The sequence below is a fragment of the Accipiter gentilis genome, chromosome 7, assembly GCF_929443795.1.
Source record: "Accipiter gentilis chromosome 7, bAccGen1.1, whole genome shotgun sequence".
In the NCBI taxonomy this organism is placed as follows: Eukaryota; Metazoa; Chordata; class Aves; order Accipitriformes; family Accipitridae; genus Astur; species Astur gentilis.
In genome coordinates this window covers 29,807,694-29,820,276 of record NC_064886.1, presented here as the reverse complement: position 1 = coordinate 29,820,276, position 12,583 = coordinate 29,807,694, and the positions used below count along the sequence as shown (strand labels likewise).

At 41.3% G+C, this 12,583-nt stretch overlaps 1 protein-coding gene across 2 annotated transcripts; it reads left to right on the top strand.

Annotated features, from left to right (window-relative positions):
• The first annotated feature begins 1,602 nt into the window (after nt 1–1,602).
• On the top strand, nt 1,603–10,280 carry LOC126040605 (borealin-2-like). 2 transcript variants are annotated; one of them, XM_049805267.1, is made up of 10 exons: nt 1,603–1,765; nt 2,493–2,621; nt 3,645–3,685; nt 4,034–4,094; nt 4,752–4,819; nt 5,600–5,667; nt 6,991–7,089; nt 8,814–8,946; nt 9,186–9,272; nt 10,102–10,280. In XM_049805267.1, exons 1-10 carry the CDS (start codon nt 1,636–1,638, stop codon nt 10,147–10,149), a joined length of 864 nt encoding a protein of 287 aa, XP_049661224.1. In that variant the 5' UTR covers nt 1,603–1,635; the 3' UTR covers nt 10,150–10,280. The 2 variants fall into 2 exon arrangements, with proteins under 2 accessions (XP_049661224.1, XP_049661223.1); XM_049805266.1 differs by having other exon boundaries at nt 3,639–3,685.
• Nucleotides 10,281–12,583: the final 2,303 nt, after the last annotated feature.

The following is a 12,583-nucleotide window of genomic DNA, read 5'->3' as shown; positions in this document are numbered from 1 at the left end:
CCAGACTTCTTTCTTCATAGAGAGGATCAATCAGTGAAGGTTGACCAACTGTGGCCTGAAAGCTTTGGTGAGGGATTTGTTTGGTATTGTCAGTTGTTTCCTTTTTAAAATCTTCTTACACAGTTTGTATGAGATTAAACTTACAGAGCAACACAATCGTGTCTTTTTGCAGAGACACCTCAGAATTACTTTAGTGGCGTTTGTTTGCTAATTCAAAAGAAAATGAAGTTTAGGGAAAGGAAAGCTAGTCCCGCTTCCCTAAACATATATGCATTTGGCAGCATCATAGCGAAAGCAGACTATTGTCTTTGTATCAGGTATTTGAGTGTTTTCTGGCACAGAAACATTTACCTGGTTTTTGGGGAGGAGTTGGTTGGTTGGTTTACGAACAAGAACATGGTCTGATATAAAATGTTTATATTATGAGTTGTCACTCAGATTTTTTACAGCTTTTTTTGAGTGACTAGGCTGTCCCATCTGGACCAGTAGATAATGATACTGTGCCAGACGTATATGATACAGAAAAAGCTGCTAACTTCAGAGCACTTGCCACATCAACTACATACACTGTGTGAAAACCCCTAGTGATTTAGAACATTATCCTAGTTCCTTTTTACACGGTTCCCTGGTCAATAAAGAATACAGGTTTGATCATTTGTACGAAACCTGAGGCACTCATACCTCTGGTGTGATTTTTGTTATTTGGATGCGTGTAAGATAGTTTCTGCAAGGAATTCTACTTTTAAGGATGTGGCTTTGAATGTTTTTATACATTCAATACTACGTGTAGTCATGCCTTTCCAATGTTTCACATTATTACATGTTTATTAAATACTCTTCTCCTGATTATAATTTACACAGCCTGTAACCATCTGCATCAGGCAGAACTGGTTATTCACTTTGCTAGCTTTGAAGCACTGCATATTCTGCACACTTAACAGCAATAAAATAGCTAAAACCAAACCTCACCTCTGAAATAGGGTCCTTCCTACAAAGGTTTCCCAGTACCCATCCAAACCCTGGCCGCACAACCAACTGCCTGCCCCAGGCCCTGGGCCTGCATTCGACATCCTGCGGCATCCTGGTTACTACTCACCCCCAGGATGAAAGCGGTCATCGGCCCTACCGCAGCTCCCCATGTGCCGAGGTCAGCAGCGGCCGCTTCAAAGCAAATAACAAAAAAAGCACAATCAATTTTGTGCCACCAGGACAAAGCGCATGTGCGTCTGCATCTATGCAAGCCTGCCCAGCTCCTGTCAGGACGCGAGGGTCCCGGCTTTGCACCTGTCCGGCCGTGCCCAGGCCCATTCCTGGAGCACCACCGAGACGGGGGTCACCAAGATTCCCACCCTCCCGGCACCTCCTTCCCTGCCTTCTGACAGGAGAGGCCGGGGACCCCGGGGGTACCCTCTCCCCCCGCCCCACAGACCGGGGCCTCCCGGGACGCCCCGTCCCCTCACACCCGCAGCCCCTCACAAGCGGCCGGGGCCGCCCGCTCTCGCCGCCCCGGAGGGTGTGTCCGCCCGGGCCCGGGGGGGGGGGAGGAGGAGGAGAAGAAGAGGGGAGGGAGAAGCCCCCGCTCTTACAAAAGCTTCCCGGGCGAGGAGCAGTGGTTTATCCCGCGGCGTGGCCACCATGCCCCTGAGGAAACCCGCGGGCAAGCGGCGCAGCACCGACTCGGGCGTGGAGCCCGACCGCGGGGCCCTCTCCCAGGAGAAGAAGCATCAGCGCATCGCGCTTTTCCTCAGCGACTTCGACCAGCAGGGTAGGGCCGGGGGGCGGCGGCGGCGAGGGCTTCGGAGCTGCCCCGCGTCCCTGGGCGGACGCCGGCTCTCGCAGGTGCTGAGGCGGCTGCCGGCGCGGGTCGGCGTGCTGGAGCTGCCTAGCACGGCGCCGAGGCCGGCCACCGCGCTAGCGGGCACCGCGGCGGTGCTAGCCCGCCTTGCCTGCTTGCACTTCCCTGCCCGGCGGTGGGGGGGGGGGGGGGGAGGAACAGCGGCTCCCGGCGAGAAGAGCCTCCGGGCCGGAGCCGGGGCCAGGCGAGCGGCGAGACGGGGGGAACCGCTCGCCCTGTCCCGTGAGGGGCGCCGGCAGGCACCCGAGCCCGCGCTCGGGCCGGCCCTGGGGCGCCGCCGGTCCGCGAGGGGGCGCCCTGGCGGCCGCCGGGGCCTGCGCGGCCTGGGGGCGAGCGGGCCGCAGCGCCCGGCGCCGCCCGCGGGCCCGCCCTGGATGGCGGGCGGCGGCCCAGCGTCCGCCGACCTGCCGTCCACTTCGCCGCAGGTCCGGGGCGCAGCTCTTGTGGTCGGCTGCCCGCACCGTGCTTCTCGTCTGCCTAAGGAGTGTCTGATGGCGACCGTCAGGCGCTCTGACTCCCCAGTCAGATCACCCCGGATAAAGCGTTATTTTAACTTTCTTGTTTAATGCAGTCTACCAGTGCTTATGTTTGGAGATATGTAACACGTATGGCAGTGAAAGCCTGTTTTGTTTTAAAGCCAAGGAAAATATCCAGGAAATGAAGAAAGAGCTTGATTCGCTTTTGCAAACAGCTGAGAAGGCATTTACAGTGGAGCTGCTGAAGATGCCAGTTGCCATCAGGAAAATGAGAAGAAAAGACTTGCTTAGTAAGTGTGCGTGGTCTTATATTTGCAAGGGATGCAGGCATCGTTACAGCATGATGTACCCTTGACTAATGTGAGAAAACCTGTAAACTTGGTGACTTCCATGAAAAAGTTTGCTTTGTCTGCTGAATGTTTTGAGCTAATCAGTAGTGGTATTACACTGCAGGTGCTCAGTAAACACTCATGTTCAAGTAGACTGACCTGTGTAACACGGGGTATAGAATTAGTAGGTTACCCCGTATAGAGTCTGGAGCCTTCTTTTATATCTGCTTTTAAGTCATCTTATTTAAAGCCTGAACAGAGAAGGAATAATTCCAAGTCTAGTATTTTCTGTGCATAAAAACTTAAGCATTTCTTTCCATCTGAATCTGTTCATCCTAGCCGCAGAGATTATTTTGTCTTTCTGTTAATTTGAAGTCTTTCACTACTGAGCCTTTCTCATCTACTTGTTTACCTGTGATGATGAGCAAACAAGTTTAATTTTAACGTCAGGTTTATGCAGCAGTTTAAGCTGTGGCGTACAGTCAGCATCAGATGTATATTCTGGTGAGAACTGATGTTTTTGGAATCTACCTTGCAGCTGGAAATTGCAGGGGCCGCACAAAGACTGAACCTAAGACTCTTGAAGAACTTGAGTTTACTGTAAGCCTTTAGCCTTTGCTGAGTATGTACTTCAATGTCTGTCTTGAAAACTTCTGCCTAAAAGCATTAGCTTTCAGCAGCGCAAGGTATGGAGTTTTTCCTTCTTTGAATTCAGGTTATATACTGTGTGACTACGCTTAGTATCCTTTCAAAGATTAAACATACTCAAGTGGCCTAAGATTTTCATTGTTGTTTTGTAGGAGTGACTATCCTGCAAGACTTGAATCTTGTTCAGGTGCAACATATGTGCTAGCTATGATTAACTATTTAAGCAGCTGTAATCCTGAGCTAGTTTGTTCAGCTTTATAGCCGATAAGAACCTGCAGATAATAATTATGCAAGTAATAGTATATAATAAACAAGTTATACTTTCTTGAGTTACAGATTTGCAAGGAGGGGAGGAAGTGGCTCTTGCTGCTGCAGTGGTAAGTGTGTGTTTTCAAATTTTATCACAGCTTACAGAATAGAAGTCTTCTTTCCCTGCTGTAAACATTTCAGACAAATGATTTTGTTTGGCTGTCTGTTTAAATACAAGTTAGTATGAAAAGGCTAGACGGCTAGCCACGGTGCAGTTATGCACATTATCTAAAGCTTTAGGGTCATCTGCAGGCAGAAATCCAGATGTTTCTGAAAAAATAAACTGGTGTTTAGCCAATCCTACTTTTGTCATTTGCTTTAATGCCCTTTTAGTTCACTGCCTTTTGTAGGATAATACGCATTTACTGGGCAAAATCTGTTGACTTTCCCTTGTCAGAAACTTTTTTTTTTTCCAGACTGACTGCTCTCTACAAGACATACCAAATCCAAAACTGGTGACGACAAACAGCAAAAAAGGCAAGTCAATCCATTAATATCTAGCTTGGTTCTTAAATTTTTTTAATTGGTTTGAACTGAGCATTTGTAAAGTGAATGTTAAGCCTGAAGGATACAAGAGGGAAAAGTGTATAACTAGAAGTATAACATACAGGTCCCCCCAGCATCCAGTGTGGAGGATCATGAGCTATGCTACAGTCCAGGTGCTTTAACAGGAGATAAGAGCTCCCGCCCTTTGGATTTATCACTGAAAATGGCGAGAAGAAACACATTTAAGTGACTTGTCAGTGCTTTACTGTATAGCAGAAGAGCTAGGAAAGTCACCCCTATTTTCTCATAGGTTCCCCTTTGACCTCCTACCCATTGAGGTTTGTACAGAAAATACCATTTCTCTTCATACTCCAAAATATGCAATAAGAGGGACACTACCACTGAAATGTAATTCTGTCTGGGGGTTGAAGGGTTATCAAGTGTCTTTTAACTGTCCTGTGTGTCACAGTGTCTGTGACGAACACACATGGTTTGCTTTGAACTCTGTCCCAGGCAAATGACCATTGGATAGCAGAACTGATACATAGCTGCCGGTGGGTAAATAGGCTTCAAACAAATGAGTTCGAAGTAGTGTTTTGTGTTCTTCATGAGATTTTTGTTTTCCTTGTCTTTCTAATATATTTGTAGTTAAGGTAACTACAATTGTTGAATATGAAGATGCCAAGCACGTTTCTGGAAAGAAAATACCTAAAAAAGTAAGTTTATTCCGAACAAACAACATAAGGGTTTAATCAGTTCTGACCTGCTGTGAACCCTGCTAGATCCATGACGGGGCAGGCCAGGGGCCTGCTGTTTGTCTGAAAAATCAGTGGGTTTAAATTCAGTGTATTTCAAGTTAAGCAAGGCTAAACCGTATAGATTAATTTCGTAATGAAATATGGTATCTGCACTTCTGGTAACTCAATTCACACAGACTTGTAAATACTTGGAATAGTCATTCTCTATTGACTTGCAATTAAGTCTTGATGGTTTGAGGAACCTGTTAAAACTTTTTTAAAAGAAAATTTGAATTGATGTTTTAATACATGCTTTTCTATATTTGAATTGTTCATTCCTGCCCACCTTGATCTCTAAACCAAATAACACAGGTGTATTAATTGTACCACCTCAGTCCATCTGTGCAATGCAGTGCCTCAGCCAGACACTGAAGTATGTAGCAAGATGACAACAAAGATGGAAAGATTACATGCAGAGTCACAGGCATTAATTATAAGAGGGCTTACAAGTTGGAATGGTGTATATTAGAAAGGTGGTTGGTTGTACAGAACTTAAGTATGAACAAATATGTTTTGGCATTATGAAACTCTTGTTTTAGAATGCATATTTGCCATTTTATGTGTATGTAGAACCATATAAAAGGCAGCACTATGGGGCCTAACTGTAAGGGAATTCTTACAGTATTGTTCCCTGAAAATATCTATCATTTTGCCTTAAAATGCCACTTTTTAACTGCAGTCTTACATATACATTTTTAGGTTTCCAAAACAAAGTCGTTGGTTTCATTGGCCTCTGGTTTAAATAGCAAACTGAACTCTCTTTCTAGGTAAGACTGACCTTTGATAGCTTATTTAACTCACCTGAACTTGTGAATGCTGAAAAAAACCCTCTTTTCAGACAATAGTAGCTGAGATTTGAGGCCAATAGCAATACATCTGATAAAGATGTCTTCCATAACCTGAATCAGATGCGTGGTAGTGATGTGAACCCTGAACAAAAAAGCACCTCTAGCTGACGAAGGCAAGTAGTTGTATCTCTCCCATTGAATGGTGCACAGTTCTGGATCTATGTAATCAGTATAGATTTCCAAACCATACTTAATTGAAGAGTGTGTAAGGGAAACATCTTTGTTGCTCTGTCAAGAGTAATGAATTGTTTTGTAATAATTTTGCCCTCATACATAGCTGAAAGGGAGGTGTCATTTGCAGGAAAATACATACTTGCAAAAACACCTTAGAGCTACTTACAGTCATGATGGACCATATTCAAGTCTTGCTATAAGATCTAATGAATTAAAAAGAATTGGTGGGTTTCTGCATGAAATTTTTTTTTGAGAAGCTCCCGCTACACTTATGGCTCCAGTGTGTGTACTTGTACCCACTGGCACTTATTTTGCTGCACTCAAATTGTCTTCAGAGAAATACAATTTAAATAATGTATCAGTGTGTAATGTGCCTAAAATAAATAAATCTTAGCCAGGTTTAATTACTTTCTTGAATTAGGATTATAGAATTTTTGGCTCAACAAAATCAAACTATAGAAGGCTGCTTTGCCTGGGGAAGTCTTAACTTTTCAGTCTTTAAAGGTTGCTTTTATTCAAGTACAGTAACACTGGGCCAAAGCTACATGCCCTTACAATATCCCCAAAATGTGTGTGGGAATAGGGAGACAGGAGGATAGAGTGAGGTAAACTTCTGTCATCAAGATCTCTGAACTGAGTTAAAATCCAAAACTGGAAAAAAATTGTTCTCTGGATTCAGGTCAACCACACAGGACAAATATCCTGAAAAGTAATCTAGAAAGATTAATTCCTGCTGAAAAAGAAACTTACCAAGAAACTTTTTGCACACTCAAATAGAAAGCTGTGGATGTTCCCTTAATTACACCAGGCTCGGGTATTGCATCCCCCTCTCTTGTCTACTAATAAAATTATCCTTTCATTCCCCTGTGGTGTTAGGTCTCATTATATCACGTTCACCTCAGAAGGGCTTCTTCACAGGTATATACACTAGATCTCTGTCATGGAGTGCTTCAACATTCTCTAATTCACCAGCTGTCTATCTTCATCCTACCTAAAACTCTCCAGTAGATGAGGAGGAAATAAAAAAATAAAATAAACCTAAAACCACTAATCACTTGGTTTTTTTAGGTCTGTTCACTCATCTGCTAGTGTGACTGAGGCTATTAAGTCTCTTGCTTCTGACTGCAGTGCCACAAATTTCAAAGCCACACCGAAGGTATCTAAAAGGTAAGGGGGTTTAGGCTTGTTATTAATAAATGATTTATTAAATACCAAGACACTATATATTTACATTAATATCAGTCCAGTTATTAATCATCATCAATCTAGATTTAGTACATCTTGATGATCTGCCACTAAATTTCATAGTGAGGCTGCGTACTAGTCACACCTCCTGCTTTGATTGTCAGTGTTAACTTACATTCTCATGGAGGTACAGGATCTGATGTCATAACTAAGCCAGTTTTAAAAAAAAAAGAAAAAAGAAAAAAAAAAGCCCAGATTTATAGTTGTCCTGGCTTTGGCTGAGATAGAGTTAATTTTCTTTCTGGTAGCTGGTATAGTGTTATGTTTTGGGTTCAGTATGAGAAGAATGTTGATAACACACTGATATTTTTCAGTTGTTGCCAAGTAGTGTTTATACAAAGTGAAGGATTTTTCAGCTTCTCATGCCCAGCCAGCAAGAAGGCTCAAGGGGCACAAGAAGTTGGGAGCAGACATAGCCAGGACAGCTGACCCAAACTGGCCAAAGGGTATTCTATACCATGTGATGTCATGCCCAGTATATAAACTGGGGGGAGTTGGCCAGAGGGTATCACCACTCTGGAACTAAATGGGCATTGGTCGGTGGTGCAGGTGGTGAGCAATTGCATTGTGCATCACTTGTTTTGTATATTCCAATTCTTTTATTATTATTGTTGTCATTTTATTATTGTTATTATTACGGTTATTAGTTTCTTCCTTTCTGTTCTATTAAACTGTTCTTACCTCAACTGGCGAGTTTTACCTTTCCCCCATCCCACTGAGTCGGGGGGAAGTGAGCAAGCAGCTGTGTGGTGCTTAGTTACCAGTTGGGGTTAAACCATGACAAGAGTATAAATTCTACTCCTACCCACTGTTGTTTAAAGATGTAGTTTACAGCTTAAACTAATTCTCAGACCCCAAGCTTGATTAAAATGTCACCAATACTGCTGCTTTAAAAAAATATAAAAAGAAACCAAACCCCCAAAAAACCCCAACCAAATAAATTGACAATCAGTTCTTTGCACAGAACAGTTAAGGTTTTCAGTTATTTCCATTCTCTGTACACTGGGTTTTGGCAGAAATCATCAGCTGAAGTGAAGGGGTGGAAAACTTAAATGGGTCATGAAACCAGCAAGTGGCTTAGTTTCACCTTGGCCTGTTATAAATTCCAGAGGCTTGTTTCAATGCAGAAGATAACCAAATCTTACATCTTTGAAGTGGAATAAGAACAAATATATCATGAAAGAAGCTTAGGAATTTGGTATGTCATAAGGCATGCCCTGCACCTCTAAAAGCTAGCAGCTTTGGTATTACTTGGTATCTCCCTCTGTAGTAGACAGATACAGCACCCATCTTAAACCCAGAGGCATGAAGTTTCCTCTTTCCAAAACTGTAAGCATTCACTGTTGATAGTGGAGAGTGGATATTCGTGTTACTGAGTGGTCCAAATGTCAGCTTGCTCACTGGTCTGTAACACAGGCTTAGAAGGTTACTGTGGTGTTTCACAGTCATAAAATGTTACCTAGCAGTGCTAGTAAATGCTGCTGATGGTTGGATTTCCCATTGTCTTCTGGCAGAATTGGAAAAAATTAAACATGACTGCCTTTCCATTAGGTACGTTCGCTACTACTTGCATTTGCTTCATGCTGGAAAATTTTCTGCAGAGCATAGGAATTTAACATTAGAGTAACATTTTTATTGTATTCTAGTACTGGACTACAACAGACTGTCTCAAGAACTGTACCTACCAGTGGAAGAGGTCAAGGCATGTTACTAAGAAGTAAATCAGTACCCCAAAATAAAACTGTTCCGTTTGTAAACATACCCCTGGCTGATGGACAGGTATCAAAAAATCTTTTTTTAAACATTTTCATCTTACAGTAATTGATAAAACTGTGAATAGTCTTGATAGTGATAGCTCTTGCTATCCCTAAATGAGTTGCTGCTAAACAAAAGGAAAAATGGTTGCTAAAGTTTTGCAGTGTAGCAGGGAAGCACATGATTTTCAGAAAAGCTGACCATGCAAGTAAAAACTTCCAGAATAGTTCTTACCTTAAAACTGCTTCTCTTCATGTTTATAGACACTCTGTACAGCTGGTGGAGACCTCCATAATATTGATCTGCAACTACTAAATCAAGATACAGTACAGCATATTCATAACTTAGTGGTAAGCTTAAACTAGTAGGCTTTCATGTAAATATTCAGACACCTAGTCTCAGGTTTTCATGTGAGATACTGTCAGGAATGCAAATTCTAAGTGCTTTAAGTCTTCTCAGGTTAAGACTAAATTGATTGGCATAAATTAGAGAGAGGACTAGGGCAAGGGAGGAACAGGGAGGGGAGAACTGCTACACGCAGATAATGTGTAAAAGTAAATGCACTTAAGCATGTGCAGTTTGGCAATTGCCTGGGCAACAACAGAAGCGTAAACTTTTCCTTCTAGATTGCTCTGGTGTCTCCTACCATGTGAGCAAACTGCCATTCTCTTATCTCATACTCATGAAGGCTTGCAAAGCTACAGCTAAGTTCTGATTCTTGTTATAATCTATTATTCCATGTCCCTTGCAGAGTAAGAACTATACTCCTGTTAATTCTCTGCTGCAGTTGAATAGTAACTGCCTTATCTTTGGTTCAGGGAAGTAAACTGTTTCGATGCAGACTGAAGTTGGAACAAAACTTTGTAGCACATAGTGCCTGACTTCTGAAGATGAGGGTACCTGGCTTTTGGATGAAGTAATATGCAGCACTAGAAATCTATCTAGACATAAGGAATATTAAACAGTTTACAGTCTTGCAGGTATTAAGACTTGAATGCAGCTATGTGAGTTAAGCTAAAGGTCTGGAAGCTGTTTTATATTTTGTAACATGGACCTGCCTCTGTAGTAGAGAGTGGGAGAGTGCTTGCTCACTCCTTTCTTTAGCAATAGTGACTTTTCTCTCTCTTCTTGCAAGTTCTGTTGGGCAGCTTGAACTAAAATGAATTTTTCCCCCCTTAGAGTGAGCTGACTGTACTATGTGGAAAGGCAACAGCTAAACCAAGTTAATGGCACTGTCTTGTGACTACAGAATATTCATGACACTTCTTGCTGCCTCTGAAGTGTTTAGAGAATGTCTATAACGTCTTAATAAAGCTGTATAATACCCAGTATTTTTTATATAAAAGTTTACAATGTGATGTGTATGATTAAATTCCTGTTACCTCTTTGAAGGATACAAAAGCAGAAAAAAAAATTTCTGCTTTTCCAACTTCTTTGTAAATGCTTAGTTAACATCTAACCTCAATTCACAGTAAAGTATACAGTAACAGGTTACATGTAGGAAATAATCTCCTATTCTAAATAGGAGTCTTTTATATAACTATTGATAAGTGTAGAGGTTCTTCTATGCATGCCACAAGCAGAATGTAGTGTTGGTCTTCCCAGTATCACTTCCCTTGACTTTAACTCTGGAATTAAGCTGAAGTGCAAGTTTCTAAATTCTTGAATAGTATTTTAAGGCATGTAACTTTAGTTCTATGGTAGCATATATAAATCTGACACAGAAATAGAACTTACTTCCAGTTCTGTGCTGTGACATGACAGTAATGTGCAAGACAACAGGTAGTAATCCAGACCTACTGTAATTTGTGGTCTCAACCCCATTTTTCTAGTACTTCTGAGTAACATGTAGGAAAGGCTTTTAACATCCTTGCAGGTAAAGATGCCAGTCCAGCAGTCACTCTGCTGTTGGTACTCTAGTGTTTTCAGAACTTCAGGATGCCCTTGGCTTTTACTCTGCCAGTGTGGTTTCAATTAAAGTGTTTTCACTGTGGTAAAGGATGGTACAAAAAACTCCTACACTCTTTAAACCATTAGTTTAAGAATGAAATCTAGATTAGTTTGGGTTTTTTGTCTTGCTTCTACCCTTGCTCCACTTAAGGAAACAAAGGTCACAAGTTTCAAATAAGGAGAAAAAAAAGAAAGCTTTCCAAGGTATGGGAGACAAAACTGGTAATGAACATCAAGTTAAAACACTGTCACACCTAGATTAAAACTATGCTCTTGCTTGGTAATGAGGAAATACAGGAATAAACATCTCATTCAGATTATACATGAAGTTTACAGAACACTTGAATAGTTAGTTCTGTAACTCAGTTCAACCTGAATTAACATCCATTTTCCCTTAAATTATAAGAGCATCACATTAGTGTGGTATCAGCTTTTGATTATTGCAGGCAAATGGACATTTTAATGTGAATGATTAAAACTGTTCACTCCCATACTATACTAAGGTAACCAAAATTGCAATGCAGTACTGAAACCTGCAGTTTTCAAAATTTTTGGAAAAGTTATAGTGTTAGGCATGCTTTGTAATATAGGCCAACACATTGTTGTTGTGGATCTCACTGGGGTCATATTACAAAAATAGCTGGCAGTGTTTAATCAAGCCTGTTCTTATTGAAGTATTTTCTGAGTTACAATTTAGAGATTAGGTTTTTTTGTGACTAAAAGGCTACTACTATAAACTGGGAAAGTGTTTCCTGGCCCTGACACAAAGGGCAGAAATCACAGGCTGCACACTGTAACGAAACACAAGGACTCTTCAATCAAGTGAAGTAATTTTTATGACTTGGCACCAAGCTAGGAAGCCTCTATACTCCATTTATATCTACAATGTTCCTTTTAAATTTGGTAAGGAAGGCATATAATTAAGTGGCCCACACCTCTTTTACAGTGATTATTTGAATGTCATAGCTGCATCAGCCTAAGGCTATAGTGGGAGGTTATGGGTTAATAACTGAAATACAATTTTCCTATTACATCCTAGTTAGAGAGATGAGAGATTACTTCATATTAACAAATAAGTCTCTGGCATGTTTCATTTTTTCAAACAACAGTAATCTTTCTTCTACTGATTACTTCTAACTTCTTTGCAAACCTATTTTTCCAAAGGAACATAGCTTCATCTTTTACAGGGACAAGAACCATGCCACTATTGGCATCTTACAAATAAATATACACAGTGAACACCTTGGTAAATCAGACACTCAAGAGGACAGATAAAGACTTCCTACAAGAGTCAACTTTAGGTCAGTTTTAGTCACTGTATATGCAGAAATAGATATGTCACAAAATAAGCTAGATGACTTCCTGAGTTTTTTTTCTTCTTAGCTTCTTGAAGCCATTATTAAAAGATATAAAAAAGCATCAACTAAAAAATGGTTCTAATGCAGTTCTAGTGATTATGTTTTCTTCTTCCCCCAACATACAGAATATTCATTTGTTTATAGTACCACCTCTAAGTACTCAAGTTGCAGCTGTTTATTACTGAGATCACTCAACTAATGTTTATTTGATTATTCAGCAGAGAGTCATATTGGCCTAGTTAAAGCATTAATAGCGATGTTAAGCATTAAACTTCATCAGTAAACTACTAAAGCATTAGTAACTGTAGTAGTATATTACTTGCAATTTAAATATTGAAACCAAGACAGTGGAG